Source organism: Ixodes scapularis, unplaced genomic scaffold (assembly GCF_016920785.2).
Source record: "Ixodes scapularis isolate PalLabHiFi unplaced genomic scaffold, ASM1692078v2 PGA_scaffold11__112_contigs__length_91849675, whole genome shotgun sequence".
Classification (NCBI taxonomy): Eukaryota; Metazoa; Arthropoda; class Arachnida; order Ixodida; family Ixodidae; genus Ixodes; species Ixodes scapularis.
This window is the reverse complement of record NW_024609837.1, coordinates 22,105,514-22,130,328: the sequence shown is the minus strand read 5'-3', so window position 1 is coordinate 22,130,328 and position 24,815 is coordinate 22,105,514. Positions and strand designations below refer to the sequence as shown.

The following is a 24,815-nucleotide window of genomic DNA, read 5'->3' as shown; positions in this document are numbered from 1 at the left end:
GAAATATCTACACATTTCATTGGAATTATTGTCAGAGTAGGGTGTCGTTAACTCAGTCGACGTGTCAGTTTTGAGGAAATGCCATAGCGTCCTGATGCTGACATCTGCCATTGGCTTGACCGGAAATAAAAGTGCAGCCCTGTCTCAATCTTTAATGAAACCAGTCACCCGCATCGCCACACCTTTCCACAGACCCATCGTTGAAAGAGGAGTTAAACGCGCACCAAGTGTATCCTGTATTGCGCACAAAAAAAAAAAAAAAAAAAAAAAAAACAGAGACGCCAAGAAGAGCGGGCGCGCGTTTCTCAATCGACTCATTGTCCTTGTTTCTCTGTTATCGTTGCGTGTTCGCTCCAGAGAAGTGGGATGCCGGCATCGTGTGGGTCAATTAGGGTGGCTGTACCCGAGGTGGCTTCTGCGATAGACGTCTCTATGGCCCGGATGAAATGGGATTAGGGCCGGATTTACAGGGGCGGTGGATTACGGGCTTTTGAAACGGTGCCACTACCTATAGGGGCCCGTACCTCCGGAAGCGGGCGAGAGAGGAAATCTAGACGCTCGATCTTTTCGGTTTGTCTGAAGTCTGTTCTCTGAATGAATCGTGTAACCCTTCCAGGCTAACGTTCGGGACTTGGTACGGGCGTGCCACTGCTTGTGGATTAGGAACGGTAAGTCAGAATTTATGCAATATCTTTGTTAACAAAAGTATATATGATTATACGGTCACGGCGCAATTAGAATCTGTCAATAAACGAAATCGCATCGAGGCAGTGTCTGCAGTTAGGTGTTTTCTTGTTTACCTAAAAAACACCTACGAATATACGCTCAATGCTCTAATGATCTGTCGGTAAAAAAACAAATGGGCACTATGAAGTGCAGGCAGTCTTGAAAAGGCGTTTATTTTTATTTCTGTTATATTGCGCTAATTTATGAAAATATGAAATGCCTGTACATCTTTACCAGCTATGGAAACACTGCGTATCTTCGTAGGTGAGATATGAACCGTGTCTACCTGGCACAACATTTTTACTGATCATAATTCTTGCTTCATTAATCAATATAGAGTCGGTGACAAGTTAAAAGCCCACTAAATGCTCCAGCTCCAGCTCGAGCTTTCTTGTTTTATTAGATTCCGTGGCGAGGTAATGAGTGAGTGCGGAGAACTTGCTGCTGATCTTATGTTGCAAAACACCCTACTAGTCGATGAAAAAGAATTCCTCTGCATTATACGTTAGGATAAAGGTTTTATTTTTTTTTTCTCATTATTATAGCCTAAACGCTATATAGGTGTTTTTAAGTGGTACAGATACAAGCTCCAAATTTTAGTCAAATGATGACTCGTGAATTTAAAGTTTCGTCCCGGCATTTAATCTAATTGTCCACTTTCCTCGTTATTTACGGGACTGCGTGGCGTTTAATTCGTGCTTTAATGTAAACATTTCGCCGGAGCACCGTCCGGTCAGGTAAGCAATACGAGGGGCACTTAGTAAGCTCTAAAAAACTACAGAAGGAAGCTTAAGCTTCGCCTGTAAGAGTGGAATGCGATAGCTAAACATATGAACCGCGTCCTTTCCCAAGCCGTGCAAGCGTGTCTGGGTGCCATGGTCACTAGTAACGGGTCTGGCTCGGAGCCAAAGGCTCATGGGGTTGAATCCCGCATTCCGCCTAAAAGTTTTAAAATATTTATTTAACTCAAATGAATTACTTTATAAAGTTATATCCTTTGAGAAATGCGGCGACCTTTAATTCGCAGTACATCTCATGTTACTCACTTTCATTCCACGCGTGACGTCACGTTTTGAGGAATAAACGTCTTTATTTGCCTGCAGAGCTAGGTCAAGCCTAGCCGGTGCGGCTCGAGTGAGCGTTATGGGTTGTTTGAAATTCCCGCGCCAGGTCATGCGGCTGCGACGTCATGATCCTATCGACCAATCAGAATTTCCCCGTTCCTCCGACGACGAGGATGATTTTCGGCGACACGAGCGGAGGATCGGTGACCCAGCAGGCTAGCGCACACCAGCTCGGAGCACGTGGAGCAAAAGCTCGCGCTGCAGAACCCAGGGATCCTGGGCTCCATTCCCATCCCTACCCGCTTCCATCTGGATGAGCATCGTACCGGCGTGCGGTCGTGTATCACTACTGCGTGGTGCACGTTAAAGACCCCAGGCTAGCAGTCGTACCGCACTGGCTAAATGGCTAAATGAACAAGTCTCCCGTTGAGCCAGACTAAGTTCAGGCTGTATAAACATACACACACCAATTTCTTTTTTTACTGCGACACGAACTGCTTAACGCTATAGCGTTCAAATATTAGGGAGTTTTAGAATAACGTACGCAATTTTAGCGCACGCTAGCGCTAAATTTAGCGCTTGTATTAGCGCACGCGACGCAAGAGAGTTTTAGAATAGCGTTTCTCCGCCGCGACGCAAAAGCCCAAGCATCTCGCGCTTGCGACGCCATCAAGATACAGTAAAAATTTTTATTTCACACACGAAATGCTGTAACTTTAGAAAAAAAACGAGCTTTTTGGTCCAGAGTAGCATTTTAATTTGTTTAAACATGAGAACGCGACGTGAGCGGTTGAGCGGTCGTGTCCGCTTGCGTCGCCTCGGCAAGAGAGGTCTCGTGTACTGACCTTCGCACATCGTACCTTCGCCGTGAAATGTTCGCGCGTCGCAAGCATCAAGTTGTCGGTAATCGCTGCCAAACCGAGTACAATGTCGTCCCGTATTGAAAATTGCAGTCGCGAGGATACCGCCGACGTCGCACTTACGACGCCGCCAAAGCAGCCGCCGACATAATCCTGGAAGCCGCCATGTTTTTTTAACTGTGCTCGTCTTGGATTTAGCCAACTGCTCATCACGAATCCTCCTAGGAGAAGCGCAAAGACTCTTTGCGTACGCACGCTATTTCCGAGAAATAGCGCACGCTAAAATTGCGCACGCAAAGCGCAAAACCTGGTTTGCGTTTGGAGCATGCGCAGTGGTGACGACGCTATTCTTTGCGTACGCAAAGCTTTAGCGTGCGCTATTCTAAAACTCCCTATTTCTTCATCGTACCTGACGTTTTGAAGCGGGTTCAGCGGCTCCTTGTTCACGCGTGACTCGAGCTACGGCCGCCGAAAGTGAAAAGGTAGAGTGGCAGACAAGGGTCATGTAACGGGCGCGTCGCTGCGGCGAGACGCCGAAACACACTTGTCCCGAACGGTGGAATGTCCGCTCGTGCTTTACGCGTTCCTCGGGCTATCGCTTCTTTTCTCGTCGGGTTTGAAAACCATGTTTCGGGTCCTCGCCGCTGCGAAAGCCCTGCGCTGAATGCAGGCTCCCCGACAAACGCTCTGTGCTACCAGATCCTCGCGCTCCAAATCTGCGACCGGGCACTCTACGGCTCCGTCATCGAACTGCCAGGCTTTGTAAGTATAAGGAGTATTCACTGGCGGCCATAGCTGTGTGCGCGACTGCTGAGCGCGTGCTGGCGGCGAGCTTCCACAGTTCTTTTGCAACGTGCATTCCGCACCATCAAGATTGCCGGTCTTAGCAACCTATTAATGTGAGCTCGTTCTGAGCATGCGCTCTAAACAGCACCGACAAATATGGCGTCCAGTGAATACTCCTTATAGGTGGTATTCACCGGCGGCCATAGTTGAGCTCGCTGCTGCTGAGCACGTGTTGACGTCAAGCTTCTACAACGCTTCCAACACCCACATCCCACACCGTAGAGATTGTCTTCTTTGGGAGGCCATAGATAAGAACTAATTCCGTACATGCGCTGTCAGCACTCACCTCAAATATGGCTTCCAGTGAATACCACCTATAAAGGAGGCTTTGGTACAGTGTACCCAAAAGTGACAATCTGTCGTAATCTTCTTCTTTCTGCAAGTATTGCATCCTTTCTCTTCTGTTTGTGTATGTGACGCATCGTAGCACGTGTATATGGCAGCTAGTATGGAGGGTATTCACTTGGAGGCATATTTGAGTGCACTGTTCACTGTGCATGCTCGGAACGAGATCACATTCATACGAGACCGGCAACCTCGCGATGGTGCGGACTGTACGTTTCGAAAGAACTGTGGAAGTTCGCAGTCAGCACACGCTCAGCAATTGCGCACTGAGCTATCGCCACCAGTGAACACTCCCTACAGGGAGTATTCACTAGCGGCCATAGCTGTGTGCGCGAATGCTGAGCACGTGGTGATGGCGAGCTTCCACAGTTCTTTTGCAACGTGCATTCCGCACCATCAAGAGTGCCGGTCTTAGAAGCCTATTGATGTGAGCTCGTTCTGAGCATGCGCTCTCAACAGCACCCACAAATATGGCGTCCAGTGAGTACTCCCTATTCGCAACATTCACGACTTATAGGGAGTGCACTGGCGCCTTTGAAAATGGCTGTCATCTGGACCACGTGATCTGTATGACCGTCGTACAACAGCAGTACGAGGCTGGGTCTGCGAAGCGTAAGTAATTCCAGTTTTGCTATATACGAGCAGTAGGGAAGTATTCATTTTTTCACGTCAGAAAGGTGTAGGCAAGCACATTTATTGTGAAGTTAATCACCCAGAAGCTAGGAAACGTGATTCTCACAGCACGGTACCACCATCGCTGAAAGTTGCGAATACATAGACGTTTTGAAGCAAATGTGCATGCGCGCCACAATAACCGACCTTCAGGTATATTTTCCTCTTATCAGTTCGCTTCACTTCATCATTACCACAGCTATACTCCGTTTCACCTTATGTCGTACCGCAGAGAAGGCTAGAAGCGCGAGCTCACAGCGTTGGAAGCTGCTCTTAATGCGCGAGAGCTTGTGCCACCGAGACGTGCCCTATACTTTGTTTCAGCTTCCGTCCGAGCGCAGCCAAAGCTACGTGTGGCTGGAGCCAATCCCACGCCGGCAATAGGTCACGCGATCTTGCCTGCACTTTTGTATCACTCCGCTGCGCTGCTGGTCGTACGCGCCGCCCGTGCTCGCCGAGGATTTCGTCTGCTACCGGTGTATCAACGGTATCGTCTGCTACAGGTTTAAAAAGTGTCTTTTCACGTTCTGAAATTTAGTCAGAGGGGATGTGAGTACGTAGGGTGGCCGCTGGCGTCTGTGTCCGAGCTTTCCACCATTTCGCCATAGTTTCAAGATGTAAGTACACATTGCAAGGTGCCCGATGACCCGGCCGTGGTTGTTTCCTTGTATTGTCTGGATATACCGTGGCTCGAGGCGCAGTCCTTTCCCCCAGCTTCTCAACGTTCAATGTGATTGGCAGGTAAATGGCTGCACTGATTTCGCCGCGTATTAGGGAATTGTATAGTGGCCCACACTGTAAAAAATGTACGTAAAATATACGTGCATTTTCACAATCAAAAAATACGACGCGCTTTCGTATTTTTAAAAGATGAGTTGTGATCGTTTCTCGGAGTGAACGGGGCGAAAAGCGCGCGCGGCGAGCCGAGAGCCAGCGGAGCATGCCAGGCGCCTGGACGCCGAGCATGCGCAGAGAAGGGCGAACCCGACCCGTGCTCGACCTCGACGCCCGGAGGCCCCCCTCTCCCTTTCCGGCGCATCGTCGCGTTTGTTCATGTACCGCCAGTACCGCCGCGTGTAGGACGTACTAACAAACTTTCTCTTTACGTCCGCGCGGCAATCACAACCTCGTGGTTTTTGGCGTTGCCTTATAAGCCGTGCCCTCCATTCGTTCGTTGCGGGAAGCGGCGTCCAAAGGTATGCACTACTCCAACAAACTTTCTATGTAATATCGGAGACAATATGAGCGTGAACGCGCCTCCGCTTGTCACTGCGGAAGCGCGTTCACGCTCATATTGTTTCCGATAGCACTTAACCCTTTCGCGCAGCAATCGAAGCCTCGTGGTTTTTGGCGTGGCCTGTTTGGCTGTATCGCGCCGTTCCCTCCGTTCGTTCCTGGCGGAGCGACGTCCAAAGGTATGTGAACACTACTTTATTGCTTCAAAGAAACATCGAAAGGCATAAAAAGAAGGATGGAGCTTTTTGAAATCGGTACTCCAAAGAACATGTTGTATACACCACAAAGTGCTACTGGTCCCCGCTCTGCATTGCCGTCGGTAGTGTCTGCGGTGCTGCATGAGGACCGAGTGTGAGTGCGTCCTTTTGAATAACTTTTGTATTTAAAATCCAATACATTTGGCGTGTCTTTAAAGGTTCAAATTTCAAACGTGCTTACCTGAAACTGGTCATACAAACATTTTTGAGCCAAGAGTATTATGTTTTTTCTCTTATTCGTCAACTCTGAAGCCGTGAAATCTTAAAAACAGAACAAGAACGGCTACAGTGCATATTTTCGTTGCCGTCGGCTCCGGTAATGTAGTACTGAATGCAAAAAAGAAGCCTCCTCTATCCTACAAGAGGCTGGTGTCCAGCAAAATAATCGCGTTAAATAATGATTTGATCGAGGCGTTTGAAAAATTGTGCATTTCTCGGAACAATGTTAGTGCCTTCTTTTTGCAAATCTGGATAGCTCGCCGAGTGAATTCCTGTGCCCCTTGTAAATCGCGAGCGATCTCTCTGTGTGTTGCGCTTGTAGATCGGGAGACGAACTGATGTTCCCAAGGAGGTAGAGCGCGTAGAGCGGTTGAAAGAAATTCGCTGCGTAGTGGTTCCGCATAGGCTCGCGCGGTTGACGTACGTATATTCACTCGCGACATTTCGGTTTCGATGTTTATGCCGCCGTGTTCGTCACAGCCGCGACAGCGATCGTATCCATTTCGCTGGCAGTACTTTTGATGTCATGTTACCAGGAAAAACAACCGGACGAACGGTTGTTTTTCCCATTTCGTTCTGGGGACGCCCAAACGAATAAGCAAGACGAAAGAAAAACAAAAAAAACAGGTGCAACCTTTTTTTTGTGTAATGTAGATCTTTCATAAATAAACGTTTCTTCATTTTAAAATATTTGTTAATCTGGGTAATTGGTCATTTAATTTGTAAAAATAAATCTTCATCGCAATTATATCGTTCATCGCCAGCTGCAAACTTTGCCAGCGTGCCAAACGTGCCAGCTTTTACAGTCACACCGAGTACATTTATGCAGACGGTAAGTTCAAAAAGGTTTCCGTTACCTGGTCCATGCAAATTCAAGCGTGTACATAATGTTAATTTGTTTTTCATAACTTTTTTCTTACCCAAACATGTATCACTGTTTTGTGTGGCTATGTGACCCTGTGTTATGTTGTGGCGGAAAGTGAGTCATGTAGAATAACTGACATCAGCAACATCTCAAATTATGTGTACACCACTTGACTAACTCTATCAATGAGTGTGTTGGTATAAGTAGGCCAAACATCAAAAGGCAAAACGGAAGTGTGCAGCGCTTTGGAATCAGACAGTGCATATTTTCTGGTCTATAGACCTTTGCAGAAATCCCCTGCTGCGCGCTGCCATCTTTGTCTGCTGGGCTGTGGAACGCCTTCTAAGCATGCGCTGTTGATCTGCTGAGCGGTATATCGGGCGCTGCGCATGCGTCCACAGCTCAGTGACTCAGCATTTTTTACCCGCTCGCTTCGTTCGAGACTGCCGCTGGAAAGGTCTATAGTCTGCAGACTATGCATGTATAAAAGTTGTTTTTTTATGTTGTGCAGACTATCTACAGATACGGGTTATACTATGCACTAATTTTTGTTTCTAGATCCTTCGTTAGCACCAGACTGGTCTGATTGGCTTGCAGATTTTCAAATGTTTTATGCCGGGATTAAGAAGTGAACGTCACACTTTCAATCTGTTGCTCAGGCTTTCTATGCCTTGCGTGTGACACACTGCTTGCTTGGATGCCTGCAAGCGGTCAATGTGGGTCAAGCTGAGAGCTCTGCGGTTCACCCAGGAGAGGTGCACAAGAAAATCCAGACTTTCGTCCGCAAATATCTTTTGTGCGAGAGGTGCGGACTGACAGACTATGGATGTTAGCTTTTCAGCCTACGTTTTGCCCTGCGGACTATGCATTGAGCGCCAACTATCCAAACGAAACTTATTTTTTAGGCAAAATTGGCTCCTAGGGTCTTTAGACCGGAAAATACAGTACATTAAAGCACTTGTTGCTTACGCTAGAAAGTTAAACGAACCCTGCCGTCAGTGTTCACTGTCTTTTGAGCCATAACTTCCCTGTCAATCATGTTCGGGAACCGACAGTTGGAGCTCAGTCATTAAAATCAGCATAACATGCTGATGGTAATTTAACAGAAAGGGCTTTCGCACCGTCCTCCCTGGAAATTATTTCGCGCGCCTAATTTTTCTCTGTTTCCCCAGACCTACAGAAGGGCTCTTTATGTCCCTCTGTCCGGTGGTGGTCGCAAGCGAGGCCTGCACCGTTATTGCCATCACCATAGTCTGAAGGTATGTATACACCACCTGACAACTTCCATAGAGGAGTGTGCTCAAACATTAAAGGGCCAAATGCCAGCGTGCTGCTCTTTTAAATTGGGCAACACTCCAAACCATGTGTTTTATAGGCAGAAAAGAAGTTTTGTACTTGAGCGGTCTGCGGTGGTGGTATTTCACTCTCTGCGGAGTTGTAACTTTCTTGTGAATCATGCTAGAGCAGCGCAATTTGAAGCCAAATCACCAGCAACCATAACATGGGGATGGCTAATTCACATACTCTCTCCTCTGTGGTAATTACTGCAGGCGTCTAATGTTTCTCTTTTTTACCCAGACCTACAGCAGGGCTCTGTCTGGCTCTGCGTCGCTCTGTCCAGTGGTGGTTGCAAGCGAGGCCTGCACCGTAATTGCCATCACCATACTCTGAAGGTATGTATACACCACTTGACTTCTTCCACAGAGGAGTGTGCTCAAACATCAAAGGGCCAAATGCCAGCGTGCTGCTCTTTTAAATTGGGCAACACTCCAAACCATGTGTTTTATAGGAAAAAAAGAAGTTTTGCACTTGAGCGGTGGTGGTATTTCACTCTCTGCGGAGTTGTAACTTTCTTGTGAATCATGCTAGAGCAGCGCAATTTGAAGCCAAATCAATAGCAACCATAACATGCGGATGGCTAATTCACATACTCTCTCCTCTGTGGTAATTACTGCAGGCGTCTAATGTTTCTCTTTTTTACCCAGACCTACAGCAGGGCTCTGCCTGGCTCTGCGTCCCTCTGTCCAGTGGTGGTCGCAAGCGAGGCCTGCACCGTAATTGCCATCACCATAGTCTGAAGGTATGTATACACCACCTGACAACTTCCATAGAGGAGTGTGCTCAAACATCAAAGGGCCATATGCCAGCGTGCTGCTCTTTTAAATTGGGCAACACTCCAAACCATGTGTTTTATAGGCAAAAAAGAAGTTTTGCCCTTCAGCGGTGGTGGTATTTCACTCTCTGCGGAGTTGTAACTTTCTTGTGAATCATGCTAGAGCAGCGCAATTTGAAGCCAAATCACCAGCAACCATAACATGGGGATGGCTAATTCACATACTCTCTCCTCTGTGGTAATTACTGCAGGCGTCTAATGTTCCTCTTTTTTACCCAGACCTACAGCAGGGCTCTGTCTAGCTCTGCGTCGCTCTGTCCAGTGGTGGTTGCAAGCGAGGCCTGCACCGTAATTGCCATCACCGTACTCTGAAGGTACGTATACACCACTTGACTTCTTCCACAGAGGAGTGTGCTCAAACATCAAAGGGCCAAATGCCAGTGTGCTGCTCTTTTAAATTGGGCAACACTCCAAACCATGTGTTTTATAGGCAAAAAAGAAGTTTTGCCCTTCAGCGGTGGTGGTATTTCACTCTCTGCGGAGTTGTAACTTTCTTGTGAATCATGCTAGAGCAGCGCAATTTGAAGCCAAATCAATAGCAACCATAACATGCGGATGGCTAATTCACATACTCTCTCCTCTGTGGTAATTACTGCAGGCGTCTAATGTTTCTCTTTTTTACCCAGACCTACAGCAGGGCTCTGCCTGGCTCTGCGTCCCTCTGTCCAGTGGTGGTCGCAAGCGAGGCCTGCACCGTAATTGCCATCACCATAGTCTGAAGGTACGTATATACCACTTGACTACTTCCACAGAGGAGTGTGCTCAAACATCAAAGGGCGAAATGCCGGCGTGCTGCTCTTTTAAATTGGGCAACACTCCAAATCATGTGTTTTATAGGCAAAAAAGAAGTTTTGCACTTGAGCGGTCTGCGGTGGTGGTATTTCACTCTCTGCGGAGTTGTAACTTTCTTGTGAATCATGCTAGAGCAGCGCAATTTGAAGCCCAATCACTAGCAACCATAACATGCAGATGGCTAATTCACATACTCTCTCCTCTGTGGTAATTACTGCGGGCATCTAATGTTTCTCTTTTTTACCCAGACATTTGTAGTTAACTTTTGGAATTGAAACAAGCCCACAGACATCAAAATAGCTTGTACAGTGGGACACCTGTTCTACAATTTAAATGTAACACAGATTCGACAAACATTTTGCTATTTTTGGATCGTTGACTAATGAAAAGCTGGGTCAATTAAACCAGGATGTCAAATGAACACATTTAACGCACACTTTCAGTATAGGAATCTGCCTCTTCTGGACATTTGATACTTTATGAACCTCTGCCGTTGGTTACATAAGCACAGCATTATGGCAGTATTCATCGGTTATGTTATTTCTTATTTCAAAAACTCTCCCATTTCAGGCCGGAAGTTCACATCACTAAAACTGCATCATGTACAGTTGCCATGTGTGCAAGCTGCGACAGAAAAACTTGTATCACTATGAGAGACACTATAGGCTTCATTCAACAAGTCACAACCTAAGTTTGCCCTGCTTGAAAGAATGGTGTAGCAGGTCTTTCCGCTCATTCAATGCCCTAAGAGTGCACACGTCAAAATGTCACAGTGGGCAGAAATCTCATCACGACGGGAGAGAATATGTTTGCCCTCACGCATTCTGCTCACAAAAGGTTTGGAGCAGACTGGAAATGACCAAACATATCAAAGGCCACATCAGTTCAGGCCTCAAGACAAGTTGCTTCATGGAAAACTGCAGAAGGCAGTTCCAGAACTCAAATACATTCTCGGCGCACATGAGTCGCTGTCATAGTCACCAGGCAAAACCCCCATCGTCATACAGTCAACATGATTATGATAGTGATGGTGCACAACCTAGAACTGACATGGAGAACAGTGAGTCTCTTTCATTCGCGCACAGTGCTGAACAGGCAAACACATCTTGTGAGGGCCCTGGTGAGGCATCGTTAGAAACAACACATCTGGCCTTGTTTTTTATGAAGTTGGAATCAATGCACCTAGTGCCTGCATCAGTTGTCCAGAGTATTGCCAATGAGATGTACTTTCTTGAATCTGTAGCTAAAGACAGCAAAGTTTCAGGCATTTGTAGAGTTCTGGAATGCTTCGATGTCAGCGCAGAAGTATGCCATGCAGTTGTGGCAGAACTGAAAGCTGAGCAATCTCCTCTGTGCCCAGACAGTGGGGTCTTGCGTAGTATGCATTCGAGGAGCCAGTTCTACAGAAATAATTTTGTCGTGATAGACCCTGTGGAAGTTAAATGTGCGCATGCTAGAAGTTTTCACTATGTGCCAGTGAAGGAAACACTAGAGGCTTTCCTTTCTGACATTTCTGTTCAGAAGCTACTCTCTCGCACAAACGATCTGGAGCCTGGCTTTCTCCAAGACATCACTGATGGGAAGCTCTATGGAGAGTCCAATTTTTTTATTGCTGGTGAGAACACCATTCAGCTACTATTATTTCAGGATGCATTTGAAGTTGCTAACCCTTTAGGATCTGCCAGAAAAAAACACAAAATCTTGGGGATGTACTACACCATCGCTAACATGCCACCATTCGCTCAAACAAAAGTTCATGCGATGCAGTTAGTAATGTTGTGCTATGAGTCCACCTTACAAAAAGTGGGACATGATGTTGTGATGAAGTCTCTTGTATCAGACCTTGCAGATCTTGAAAAAGATGGTGTTACAGTAAATGGAGTCAGATACAACTGCGGCTTGTTGTCATGTCTCGGTGACAACCTCGGAAGCCACGGGATAGGGGGCTTTGTAGAGTCGTTTTCAAGGTCAAAATATTTCTGTCGCTTTTGCGAAGTGACAAGAGATGCCTTTATGGCCGATTTTAGATCGATGGGACCTCGCCGTACGGCTGAGAGCTATGAAAAATGTCTAAAGCGCATCAAGGAAGAAGGACTAGACTCATGTCTTGGGGTTAAGTTTGACTCATCCCTAAACTCACTCCTGAGTTTTCATGCCACGTCTGGCCTGCCCCCGTGCATTGCTCACGACCTATATGAGGGTGTAGTCCCATATGACCTATCGCTTATCCTTCGGAGACTCGCCATTGAGAAGAAGTGGTTCAGCATTGAGGAACTCAATTCAAGAATAGCGAACATGAAGCTTAAGGGGCATGACTCTAAGAACCGGCCGTGCAAAGTTTCCTGTGAAGGAAACTGTAGAGGAGAGGCAGTAGAGACATTTTATCTTGTCAGATTTTTGCCCGTCCTGCTCTTTGACAAGGTCAGAGATGTGGAAGATGAGGCGTGGCAGCTATACCTCATCCTAAAAGACATTGTAACCATCTTGGCATCGCCTCAACTTCATGTGACTCAAATAGAGTACTTGCGTGCTCTCATTGATGACTATTTGTCCCGTAGGGTACATCTGTTTCCTGGCATAGCTCTAAAACCCAAACATCATTATCTGAGGCACTACCCCGACCTCTGCTACGAATACGGTCCATTGTGCCATTTGTCAACGCTTCGCTTTGAGAGCAAGCATTCCTACTTTAAGCGAATCATACGCAGCACTCAAAATTTCAAAAATATTACTTACTCTATGGCAAGGAAGCACGAGATGCTTCAGTCATATTGCAGAGCGGGCAAGCTTTTTCCAGATGAATTGCTTCAAGAGCATGCATTGTCTTTTGTAGAGGGAATGTATTCAAAAGAACTCACTGATGGTGTAGTGAGCTGTGGCATTCAACTGTCAGCTGCTGAAGTTAGTCAAACATTGGTGTATCGAGGGACAGAGTATGTGGCGGGGTCGGTAATTTTTTTCCAACAGTGTAGGGAGCCAATGGCTGGCAAAATAGTTTGCTGTATCGTTGAGCACGGGAAGGTTGTGTTTGCGGTAGAGGCATGCAAAATAACAACATGGGCAAGCATGGGACTGAAAATTGTAAATTGTTGCAGAGGTAGTTTTCTGTGTGTTGCTTACAGTCAGCTTCTGGATTTTTCTCCTTTGCACATTTATGCCTGTGGAACAAGGAATGTGGTTTCCTTGAAACATGATGTGGAATATACTCCTTACCTGTAGAGCCCTGTGTATCTGTGGGTATCCACAGTGAACTGGTGGATGCAATATCTTAATAAAAAGAAAATCAAACAGCTTATGAAGTGTGACTGCGAGGGAATCTTTTTTAATTCACGCTTGTGTTTATGATATAGGAGAAATGTAAAGGAACACTTTGGATGACCGGTAGAAAAGAAAGTCGAAGATACAGTTCAGGTGTGGGTATAAAGTCTCCAGATGCAGATTGCATGATCAGATCGCTGTATTCATGCAGGGTTTTGCATATCTGTAGTTCTCATCACAGTGATGCTTTGCCAGGCTCCTTAACGCTTTAGAATGCCTTTATAAAAATAGCTAAGTGTCTCCTGTCACTTTTTTTTTTTTGATAGTAAAGGAAATTTAATCTAATCACATTGACTGTATTTCTCCCCTAAAATAAAGATGGACTCTGTAAGGGCAACTATAACACAACTGGTACCCGAGATACCCGATGACCAACTTGACGCACTGGTGACCCACCTTGTGGAGGAGGGATACAGTACAGCAAAAGACCTTCTATACTTGGAAGAACAGGACTTAAAGCCTTTCCTCAAGACCTTGCATATCAGGAAGCTTTTACATCTCATAAAATCTGGGTCCCAACTGCAAACTGCAAACTGTGCACTTCCCTCAACATCAGCAGCTTCAACACCGACAAACCCAGCGGCAGCCACGGCTCACCGCGCATCACAAGAGAGGGCTTCGAAGGACCGCTGGGCGAGTTCTTTTGAAGTGGATTGGGGCGCAATGCCTGCAGATCTGGTACGAACCTGCCAAGAGGAGAAGGTGCCAGAGCCTTACCTAAGACGAAAGATGGTCAAACTCCTGGGAGAAGCAATCGCAGTGCATGATCCGAAACCCAAAATCAAAGAAGTAAGCAAGATTGCCTCCCTGGTTGTGGCAAGATACCCACACTCCTTTGCTGACGTGATGTCGACAGGAAATATTATTGGTGACGGTACGTCATCTTTATCACGACAACTTGCTGTATACATGGATAACAGGCGTCGGCCACACAATGCTGCAAAACGAGGGCCGGGAAGAACTGAAGATGACGAACCAGAAGCGACATTATCTAAGCAAGGCAGACAAACAGACTCCCACGGTTGCGTGGCATGGGAGCCAGACTGTGCGCCATACACGTGGGACGATCTAGAGGTAATGAGGCAGCAGCTGTGCAAAGCCACCAATTTAGAGGAGATCTCCTCTACTATGAAGAAAACCTACGCACTGCAAAGGAGGCACATCAACTCCATGCAGCAAACACTCCTTGAAATTGCGGAGTCTTGGCCTCACCTCTTCAAAGAGCCACACTTCTTCGTTCATGTTGATACACTCCTTGGGTTTTCCTACCACACTGCCTTCACCACTGAGCTGACGTCGAAAGGAAATCAGCTCTTTGATGTCATGTGGAGAGCATGGAAGCCTCAGTCAAGGTCCCTCCTCCAGACAATCCAGAAAACTTTGGACTGCAATGGACAAGCGCCACCACGCTACACCTTTGTTCTTCAGCTCCTGACTACCTACTTCGACGAGAATCCAGAGGCTCTCATCTCATTTCACCCGGTGAGCTTGGTAATCTTATTCCATGAACTTGTTTAGTTATTCATAAATGTATGCAATCAATTGCAGAGGTCAACTCTGTGAGGCAGTGATCATCTGCTCTGTTGACTGCAATTCCTTGTGTGAAGTGCATAATACCACGCACAATATTGTTCATGGCATTTAAATATTAGCTGCAAAAAGTTTATTAATTTAATTTCTCGATTCTCAGCCTTGCTGACCAATTTTTTACCATGGAAGTATCTGTTTTCTTATCAATAACAAGTACACCATTAAATATTCTTGATTTTTGTATTCATTATAGCACTCAACAGCTGCCAGTGTTCTTGGCTCCTGCCCAGATACACCTCACCTTGCGGTCCTTGGTGAGATAGTTTTGCACTGCCTTTTAATTTTTAGATAATTAAGAAAATTGTGAAAGGAGTAGTGCAATTACAGTCTAAGCTCGTTATAATGGCCCTTGTTATTGACCAGGGCTGGGCTTTCGATAGTATACTTGACACCATGGAAAATTACATTTAGGTACTGATACAAGATACAGACGCAAAGTCCATCTTTGATCTAAATGCTCCATGCAGTATCCTAGATGCTTCGATACATAGCTGAAATTCCATCGCAAGTATTTGGAAAGCAGGAAACCTGATTAATTTACATTGATTATAAACATTTCTCACCTGGATTTTATGGGTTCTGGTATTGATATTTTTCATAAACGTTTTTTGTTAGCTTTGCATGTTAGCTGCGGAGTCCAACAAGGTACCGTACTCGGCCGACTTATTTTTTATTTATATTAACAACCTTCCTGCACGTATCTCCTCTTTCATAGGCCTCTATGTTGACGATTGTGTTATTTATAAAGAAATTCTTAACGATTCTGGGTTAGGAGGCGATTTGATTGTGTTATTTATAAAGAAATTCTTAACGATTCTGGGTTAGGAGGCGAATTGATGGAGTGGAGGAAATCGAGAGATATCGGTCTAAGTCCACGATTGCACAAACACATAATCACACAAGGGAGTGAGGAGGAGGGGGAAGAAGGAATAAAGGGGAAGGAGGGTGAGGTGGATGGCAGAGTGGGAAGGAAGAGGGATATAGAGGAGAAGGGAGAGGAGGAGCAAAGAGGAGGAGACGACGGAATGAAAGGGAGAAGGGAGGGGAGCTAGAAGGGATGGGGGACACGGGAGGAGGAGAGGTCAAGGGTCCAAGGTCAGGGTCACCTTTTACCTTGACAAACGCACAGCCAACAAGGGAGAGAGGAGGAAGACAAGGGGATGGGAGTGACGAGGGTAAACGGGGGATAGGGAGAGCTGGAAATGAGGAGGGCAGGGAACCAGGAAAGAAAGAGGCCAAATGCTACTGGCCACGATTGCCTTGATAGCTCTCTGCCGAGCTCAAAGGCACGCTTAGCAGAGATCTTGAAATTTTTATAGACCGTTTTGTTAATCCCGATGACGATACCCTTCCATTGCCCTTAAACGTGTTTCTTTAGTGGGTATCACTTTAGGACTGAAAATCCGGCTTACTAAAACCCTCTAATGATGATATATTGCATTGCATTAGTCCACTTATCGGCCTTCAACTGAGGAGATGTCAGTTCAACAAAGATGCCGGTGTTGTCTGTCTGCCCTTTTACAGAAGGTGTTACCCGACCCGTTCCCACAGTTCCAAAAAACAAAATTGTGCAATTTGCATGTACAGCTCACAAAATAGAAAGAAGGATAGCCTGGTTTTGCCAGAAAGAAAATGAACTGGAAGTGAGCTTTAAAAGTTAATGCTAATTTCTTAACTATTGGGTATCTCCAAAATACTCGATACTGTAAAAATGGGTATTAGGTACTGATACATTGATACATTTTTTCCTGGCAGGCAGTACCAGATACAAGGTACTCGACTGTCTCTGAAGTTAGTATTGGAGATACATGCATCTCTGATATCGCCGAGCCCTGGTTTTGACTACTATTTCGCTCTGTTGTAAAAAAGGATTATGTATTATTCAGATAGGAAGTTGAATCAGTGGTGCAAATAGGAAAACCAACTGAGCTTCACAAATCAGTATGTTGTATCCAAGTTTCTGCTGCAACAAGATCTGTTGTAACGAGCTTGTACTGTATTCCAATGCAGAGCATCCATATTTCCTAGTTTACCTCATTGCAATGTCCTTTCTGTCATCCATTTGAACCGTTACGATTGCAATAAATTAACTACATCTGTAACATGTCGGTTTGATGATCATCACATCTTGCTTTTTTTTTTTTTTTTACTTAGGTTCTACGCTTCTAGATGACCCTCTCCAGATTGCGCTGGTTGTTGACAGGGTGCTTGTGTTTGAGGCAAGCAGTCTCGAGGTCGCTCTCTGCTCGCTCCTGGGAGCGTATTTCGTCTTCAACATCAAGTACCCAAAGGAGGCCTCGTACACGCTGGAGTTCCTTCAGAGGTACAGATATGTCAGAATTCAGTGTTTGTTCATGGCAGGACTGGTGGTCGATTATGCTAGTGCACCGCAACCCTGAACATGTGGACCTAGACCTCGCACTGCAGAGTCCAGGAATCCACAGTCGGACTAGCGCCTCACCTGTTCTAATCTTGATAGGCATTATACTGGCATCTGTTCGTGTATCACTACTGCATGTTGGCTCTAAAGGCCTCGGGTTAGCAGCCATACTGCACGAGATATTTTGCTGCGCAGTGTGAACCAGCCACCGACATGTGAAAGTCAGCCCAAAGGCAGGCTGTATAAACACGCACAAGGACATCTCGACATCTTTCACCCAAGAATGTGAGTTGTTCATGTTCAATTGACATGCGTTTCTTTGACCTCTTATACAGGCATTTTGGCCAGATAAACCCATCTAAAGGTAGCAAGTCCAGCTCCCGTGGTCACAACAAGGTCAATGGAATCCCAGCCAGAATTCTAGGTCTGCTGAACAAGATTCGTTCACTCTAATGGTGTGTTTTCTATTTTCGTCTTTCCCTCTTATATTTTGTGATGCTTGATTTTTGCTATTGCAGATAAAAATTTGTTTTATCGGATCAAAAAAAAGAAAAAGACGTTTACAACACCCTGTAACGCCGAATTAGAGCATAGCCCTTGAGGAGGAAGAGGGGAGGGTATACCCTTCCTCCTCTCCTCCCTGTCCCTCCTCTGCTCCTCATCCCTCTTCCCTTCTCTTCTCCTCTTCCCCTCCTCCTCCCCTCGTCCTCCTCCACACGTGTTGCATCATGGGAAAGGTCCTATAATGCACCGCGCAGTTACGGCGACGCCGACGCCGCTGAAGCCGGTAAAGAGGCGCCCAAGAGCTGCGCTGGAAGGAATTCCTTTAATTCGATTTTCTTTTTCTAATTTGACCGATGGGGATACGAGACTAAAGGCGAAAATGTTTCTAAAAGTTCCTGTACTGCCTTCAGTTCTTACAAATGGTACACAATATAAAAGAAAAAGCAAGGACATATGCGGCAGCCCTGCAGCATAAATTAAAGAGACAGTGTTTTATTTATAGTGCTAGATGGAATTAAAATGATAGACAGATTAGATAACTTGATTTTATATATATTATTCATATTAGGTACAATGAAGGCTCGCATACCGCCGCCTACCATTAGAATCTTGAGGTCCTTGTAAATTTACAAAAATATTTGTTAATCTATGTTTTAATTGTTACAGCGAGGGCCAAAGGAATCTAGCCCACAAATTTATATACATCGCAAAAATCAGTAAAAATAATTTGGGTTATGTGGATAGTTATACAGCGTGTAGTTAGTCAGCCATTTCAAAGTTGTGACGAATAACTCGCTGTAGATGAGCGATTTAGCCAGTGCAGTAGAACCACTAGCCTGCGGTCTTTAACAAGCACACGCAGTAGTGAGACACGACCGCATGCGGGTACGATGCTCATCCAGTTCAAATGAGCATGTGTGGGGATTTAACCCAGGATCCCTAAGTTCTGCAGTGCGAGCTCTCGCTCCACATGCTCCGATCTGGTGTGCGCTAGCCGACTTGACCCCCCCCCCAAAAAATCAGTCTTGCTTGCTACGGTAGTGTGGTTTGTGACGTAGGTTCAGCTAGGTTGTGGATTTGTTTTGTTAAAATAGTACCAAAGAAAACACTTACCTCAGCAAAGAGTTACAAATAAAAACAATATATTTGTTATGGACCAACGTGGTTTTGAGCTTATTCAGATTGGAGCTTGAAAATGTTGTGGGCCAATGGGACGTTCGATTTAGCTCAAACATTGAAGGTAGGAACGAAGACACTTATTACTTCGCTCTCATCACCCGGTTTGTCTCGTATATAGTTTAGTGCCCCTCAACCGCGTTTTTAAACTTCCACCTGAGACAGCCTTGATTCCATGTCTGTCCATAGGAAACCTATTGTATTTATTTGTAACATTTGACCGGGGCAAGTTTCTCCTTCGAAATTTTTATAAAAGAAATCCACCACCTAGCTGAACATACCGTAGAATACCGTGCATCCGCCCACTCTCCACTAAGTGCCCATTCCCAAATTTGTAATATCTGACAAAGTCTGCGCAGTACGTTGAAATGTAAAATTAATAACCGGAAAAGCGCCCATCTCCCATTTTTTTGCGATTATGTCTAAATATTGAGTGGGCGCTTGCCCGGTATTTTACGATACGTCACAAATTACAGTGCCGCTTCTCGCGAAAATGGGTTAGATTCCCTTTGGTTCTCGCTGTAGAATGTTTAAAAATTGGAAGACTTTATTTGTTTTTCATAGTTTATATGTATCATCAACCTAATTACTTTTTATATGCCATATTTTTAGAGTGATTCAGTGGGCAGGTTTCATATGTTGCCCTAGTAGTCTTAAAATAGTCTCGTTTTCACCTGTAGCATATGTGACTTGTTGTAATTTGCGGATGATTTCTAAAAGATCCTAGAACACAATACCTGGCCTTGAGGTGTTGCGATCAACGAAAACTGCATTTTCTCAGACAAGCGCAGGTGTCCTCGGAGAGAAGCACAAGATGAGCCGTTGACAAGTCTTCTCTTTTCAACTGACCAAAGCAGTGTTTTACTGGAGCTGAGCTATGGTCTCTTTAAAAGTGGTCTTTGTTTTATTCGTCACAGACATTATTCGCCACATTAGTTTTTTTTTTTATGCCTCTGTTCTGTAATATCAATTAGTTATAAACTAAAACTGCATTTTCCCTGATAAGCGCAGGCTTCCTCAGATGAAAGCGTAGGCTGGGGTCCTGACAAGTCATTCTTTTTTTAACTGGTCCGGGCACATCGTTTTTATTGAAGGTAAACTATGGTCTTCTGCAAGTGTCTGTTCCTTATTCATCACAGACATTATTCGCTGCACTAGATTTTTCTTCTCTTCTGAAATGTCAATTGGTTTTCAACTAAATCTGAATATTCCCCGGCAATTGCAGGTTTTCTGCACGTAAAGCGCAAGATGGAGCGTGGACAAGTTTTTTGTTGTTTTAATCGTCCAAGGCATGGAGTTTTACTGAAGGTGAGCTATGGTCCCGTTACAAGTGGTCCATGTTTTATTCGTCAGACATTCACTGCATCAGGTTTTGTCTTGGTCCTCTTGTGCAATATCAACTTAAAACTATTTTTCCTGACAAGCGCAGGTTTCCTCAGACGAGAGCGTAAGCTGGGGTCCGGACAAGCTGTTATTTTTTTTTTTTAAACGGCCCGGGCACGTTGTTTTATTGAAGGTGAGCTATGTTCTTCTTTAAGTGTCTGTGCCTTATTCGTGACAGACATTATTTGCTGCACTAGATTTATCTTCTGAAATGTCAGTTGGTTTTCAACTAAATCTGCATTTTCCCTGGCAATTGCAGGTTTTCTGCACGTAAAGCGCAAGATGGAGCGTGGACAAGTTTTTTTGTTTTTTTAATCGTCCAAGGCATGGAGTTTTATTGAAGGTGAGCTATGGTCCCATTACAAGTGGTCTGTGTTTTATTCATCACAGACATTATTAGCCGCATCAGGTTTTATCTCGCTCGTCTTCTGAAATATCAATTGGTTTTCAACTAAAACTGCATTTTCCTGTTAAGCGCAGGTTTCTTCAGATGAAAGCGTAGACTGGGGTCCGAACAAGGTGTTCTTCTTTTAACTGGCCCAGGCACATTGTTTTATTGAAGGTGAGCTATGGTCTCCTACCCGCCTTACTTGTCGCAGACATTATTTGCTGCCCAAGATTTTTCTTCTCTTCTGAAATGTCAGTTGGTTTTCAACTAAATCTGCATTTTCCCTGGCAATAGACCCTTTCCGAAATTCTGTCTGGCTACTTTGATCACTATCATCATCTGTGGAACAGCATCTGTGCCATACCAATGGCGGTCTTCTAGTGACTGATAAAGGAAGACGTTGAAGATGATCCTAAGCGGATCTTGCGAGGCCTGTATTCGGGGGGTCAGTACGACGCGACGTAGGAATGGAACACAAGAGCTACGTAAGCGTTTATTTCTAATAACTCAGATTCAGTCACTCTGTGGGCGGCATACAATCGGCTTTAAAGCACACTGGTGTAGGGAATTTTCTCGAGGCATCTGAGTGGGTTGGAGCTTAATTCTGAATGCAAGTTCTTGGTCACCATCGAACTGAACGTGATCGAGAAAGAACTCACACCGAACAATTCCTCGCGTGCCGTTGACTTGCGAAAGCGACGGTGCCGATACAAGTTCGTTTCCGCCATTGATATGGCAAAACCTAAACTGCTTTACAAACCACCAGATGGCACTGAATTTCGGAAAGGGTCTATTGCAGGTTTCCTGCACGTAAAGTGCAAGATTGAGCGTAGACAAGTTTTTGTTTCGTTAATTGCCTGAGGCCCAAGGCACGGTGTTTTACTGGAAGTGAGCTGTGGTCTGTGTTCTATTTGTCACGGACATTACTTGCTGTATCATATTTCATGCCTCTCTCCTGCAATGTCAATTGGTTTTCAACTAAAACTACATTTTCTGTGATAAGCGCAGGTCTCCTTGGAGGAAAAGACTAGGCGCCGAGATGTGCTGGCCTTCCTTTATGGTCCAGACCAGTTGTTTTCATCAAGGTGAGCTGGTCTCTCTTTGCAGATCGAGCAGGATTATTTGTATTGTGTGCATGTCAGGCTCACCTTGTTTTGTATTGTTTCGACAGCCTTGTGCTTAGCTTATGACTATATACATCTTTCTTTTGCATATGCAGGGAGCATTGAGATAGCCCTACACCTCGGAAGAAGTACCCATAAAAGAATTTTAGATATAATAAAGAGCTATTACAATTTCCCTCGTTTTTTGTTGTTTAAATTAAGCTCGAAGAAAACAGCTACAAAGAGCTAAAGAAAAATAATTTACAAACAACCGACCAAACTATTTTGCATTTTCACCGCTGTCTCAATTCTGAACCCTTTCTCAAGGGTGTTTATGTTGTGAGAATTTGCTGCCGATATGATGCCTTAATTTGATCCGGCCAGCTTGAGCTGCACTTTAGAAAACCTCCAGGTCGCTCTGGTCTGTTGCAACTCTAGAACAGCAAGAGGAAGCCCCTCCCACAGAGCCCGCCACTCTTTCAACATCAGCAGAGCGGAGGCTGGAGAGCAGGGGAGTGGGGAGGAGAAAACAACCAATCATGGTGCAATGGTGGTTTCCTTCTCTCCACTTACCTATTATTCTTGGCTTGCAACAGATTTTAGCAGCTCACAGCTGTGTCTGCAGGTGCATCATATGAGAAACACTAGCTAGTTGCTGTTTTGCTGCACCCTATCTCACCTATTTTGAAGTTAAAGTTTCTGTGCCAATTATTTTCTCTTCATTTTAGACAAAACAGCAGAGCTGCTCCAAAGTGCATAAATTTACTATTGCATTGCATTGCAATCCCCATAGTATATGGCTCACGTTTCCAGGTGCATCAATGACCCTGAAGTTATATTTCAGAATATCGTTGCACAGAAACTTGTGTAAGTGAAAAATATTGGACAGCAGAACATGAGCTACTTCAGTGCCTCAGCTAAAAAGAGATGTAGAAACAAATATTTTGTAAAAAAGAAATGATGAAATGCTTGGCAGCTCTATTAAGAGGGGTTGCCCATTAAAATGCTAATGTGCCCCCATATTGTGAAAATATGTGAAAAAAGATGTCGTCAATGCAACGGTACCCATTTTACCGAAGTGCAAGGTTGCTTGTTAAAATTATGTGCATGCATAATTTTAATGGGCATCCTTATACTTCGGAAGAATGAGTATTGTCATATTAACGACTTTTTTCACATTTTTTCAAAATATGGGGGCACGTTAGATTAATGTTATAATACCCATTTTTTCAGAGTATAAGGATGCTCATTAAAATGATGTGTACACATAAGTTTAACGAGCATCCTCGTATTTTGAAAAAATGGGTATCGTTGCATTAACGTCCCTTTTCACATATTTTCTGAATATGGGGGTGCGTTATTTTAATGAGCATCCCCTCTTAATAGAGCTGCCAAGCATTTTCTCGTTTTTTCTACGAAAGATTTTTTACAGTGCAGACGCTTTTCTAGTTTACAACGCATTCGCGGTACGACGCGGCCTGAGTCTCCTGCCGAATTCGAAAGTAGATATTCATCACGACTTCTCACGCCTGACGCCCAAACGTGTCTTTGCGAAAGGTCGTTCTGAAGCGACCCGGTGGGGAAAGCAGCGAAGCACATGATTCGGCCATTACGGGAACGAAATCACGCAGAAAACCGAGCGCTGCAGCCGTGTTGCCAGAGGATGTGTGTGTTTTCACCAAACCACATGCATTTACATATATTAATAAAAACATAAACTTCATATATTTAATTCTTTGAGTTACAAATCATTCTCTGCAATATAAATCTGGAATATTGTGCAATGTTTACGTACAAAACGGTTATTTATAAAATTATTACTTTTGTGGACTACTTTGTGGTGCGTAGGAATGCTCTTTTCGAAGTGGCGAACCGTCCCTCAGCCTTTGGCTGCGCTCGGATGGAAGCTGAAACGAAGTATAGAGCAAGGAGCTCGCGCTTGTAGCCTTTCCTGCGGTTCATCATAAGGTGAAACAGAGTATAGATATGTTATTTCTAGGGTTATTTCCATTTTCGATTCTACGGCATCCATTTCCACAGCATCGGCACTTGTGGAGGCATGTCAACACCCGTTTCACTGGCTCGACTAGAGTGTAGCTCGGCCTCTCGGTAAGACGAGAGAAGGTCAACAATGGAGGCTGTTATCTGCGGCGTGCGCAAAGCGTACATATATCAAGTCGGGACTAGGACACATCTAACTCTTTTTCTGCTCATTTGTTGACCGGTATGCATATTGGCTTTTTTTTTCTTCCAGTCTGTGATAGATACATATAAAAAACGCATAGTTTGATGAATTCTAATTGGGTACAACATTCAAAAACCGTTCACGGCATACTGCTACAGCGTACTAGAATACGGGGTCGTGTTTGGACCGGCGCGACTCGACAGTGAGAACTTGCGAGGCTGCGCGCGTAGACAATAACCGCGGCGCTGCGGTCGACACGGCAGCAGAGAGTCGCTGAAGTCCGCACGTGCCGCCGCACGTGCGAGTTCATGTGGTGCACGCGTACAATCTCCGCCGTACTTAGCCTACTGCCGATCAGAGCCGTTTATACTGAGAGAGTTGGGCCTTCTTAAGGAGATTTGAACAGCCTGGCAACCAGCGCAGCATAGTCTGACAAAAGGGGTATGACTACTTCCGTCCGCCATTTTGGGTCTCTGACTCATGTGAGCTCTATGTGAGTTCTCAGGAATAAAGAAGTAACACGTACCATTTTGTATTATCGCGAAATCCGCTGGTTCTAGCGGGCAACAAGCTCCGCCCAATGGCCAAACTCTCTCAGTATAAACGGCTCTGCTGCCGATGCGCCGGTGTCGACAACTATCGCGATCTAACACCACACGCGTCACGCGAGCCGCTCCGGTCCCAACACTATACAACGCATTCTAGTACACTGTAATACTGCGTTTCATAAAAA

General features: G+C 45.1%; 2 protein-coding genes across 9 annotated transcripts; both read left to right on the top strand.

The window, feature by feature from the left end:
- The first annotated feature begins 5,558 nt into the window (after positions 1–5,558).
- Positions 5,559–13,891, top strand: LOC121834997. 8 transcript variants are annotated; one of them, XR_006077419.1, is made up of 8 exons: positions 5,559–5,709; positions 5,841–5,928; positions 8,263–8,349; positions 8,669–8,763; positions 9,076–9,170; positions 9,890–9,984; positions 11,577–11,670; positions 13,692–13,891. XR_006077419.1 is itself a non-coding variant. In XM_042288835.1 (7 exons), exon 7 carries the CDS (start codon positions 11,763–11,765, stop codon positions 13,272–13,274), a length of 1,512 nt encoding a protein of 503 aa, XP_042144769.1. In that variant the 5' UTR covers positions 5,559–5,709; positions 5,841–5,928; positions 8,263–8,349; positions 8,669–8,763; positions 9,076–9,170; positions 9,890–9,984; positions 11,577–11,762; the 3' UTR covers positions 13,275–13,891. The 8 variants fall into 8 exon arrangements, 5 of the variants coding, with proteins under 5 accessions (XP_042144769.1, XP_042144772.1, XP_042144768.1 ...); XR_006077418.1 differs by lacking the exon at positions 11,577–11,670; XR_006077420.1 differs by lacking the exons at positions 11,577–11,670; positions 13,692–13,891 and adding an exon at positions 10,626–11,213.
- Positions 13,892–13,914: 23 nt separating this feature from the next.
- Positions 13,915–20,975, top strand: LOC115327968. The gene is made up of 9 exons (XM_040219638.3): positions 13,915–14,855; positions 15,157–15,217; positions 17,118–17,286; positions 17,679–17,798; positions 20,035–20,117; positions 20,249–20,331; positions 20,453–20,539; positions 20,666–20,749; positions 20,887–20,975. Exons 1-4 carry the CDS (start codon positions 14,037–14,039, stop codon positions 17,794–17,796), a joined length of 1,167 nt encoding a protein of 388 aa, XP_040075572.3. The 5' UTR covers positions 13,915–14,036; the 3' UTR covers positions 17,797–17,798; positions 20,035–20,117; positions 20,249–20,331; positions 20,453–20,539; positions 20,666–20,749; positions 20,887–20,975.
- Positions 20,976–24,815: the final 3,840 nt, after the last annotated feature.

Excerpts from the sequence above, each read along its gene's own strand:
- LOC115327968 (XM_040219638.3), top strand. The coding sequence starts at position 14,037 with ATGCCTGCAGATCTGGTACGAACCTGCCAAGAGGAGAAGGTGCCAGAG. Across the intron at positions 14,856-15,156 it reads CTCTCATCTCATTTCACCCG|CACTCAACAGCTGCCAGTGT; the intron begins GTGAGCTTGGTA and ends TATTCATTATAG. Across the intron at positions 15,218-17,117 it reads ACCTCACCTTGCGGTCCTTG|GTTCTACGCTTCTAGATGAC; the intron begins GTGAGATAGTTT and ends TTTTTTACTTAG.
- LOC121834997 (XM_042288838.1), top strand. The coding sequence starts at position 11,763 with ATGTACTACACCATCGCTAACATGCCACCATTCGCTCAAACAAAAGTT.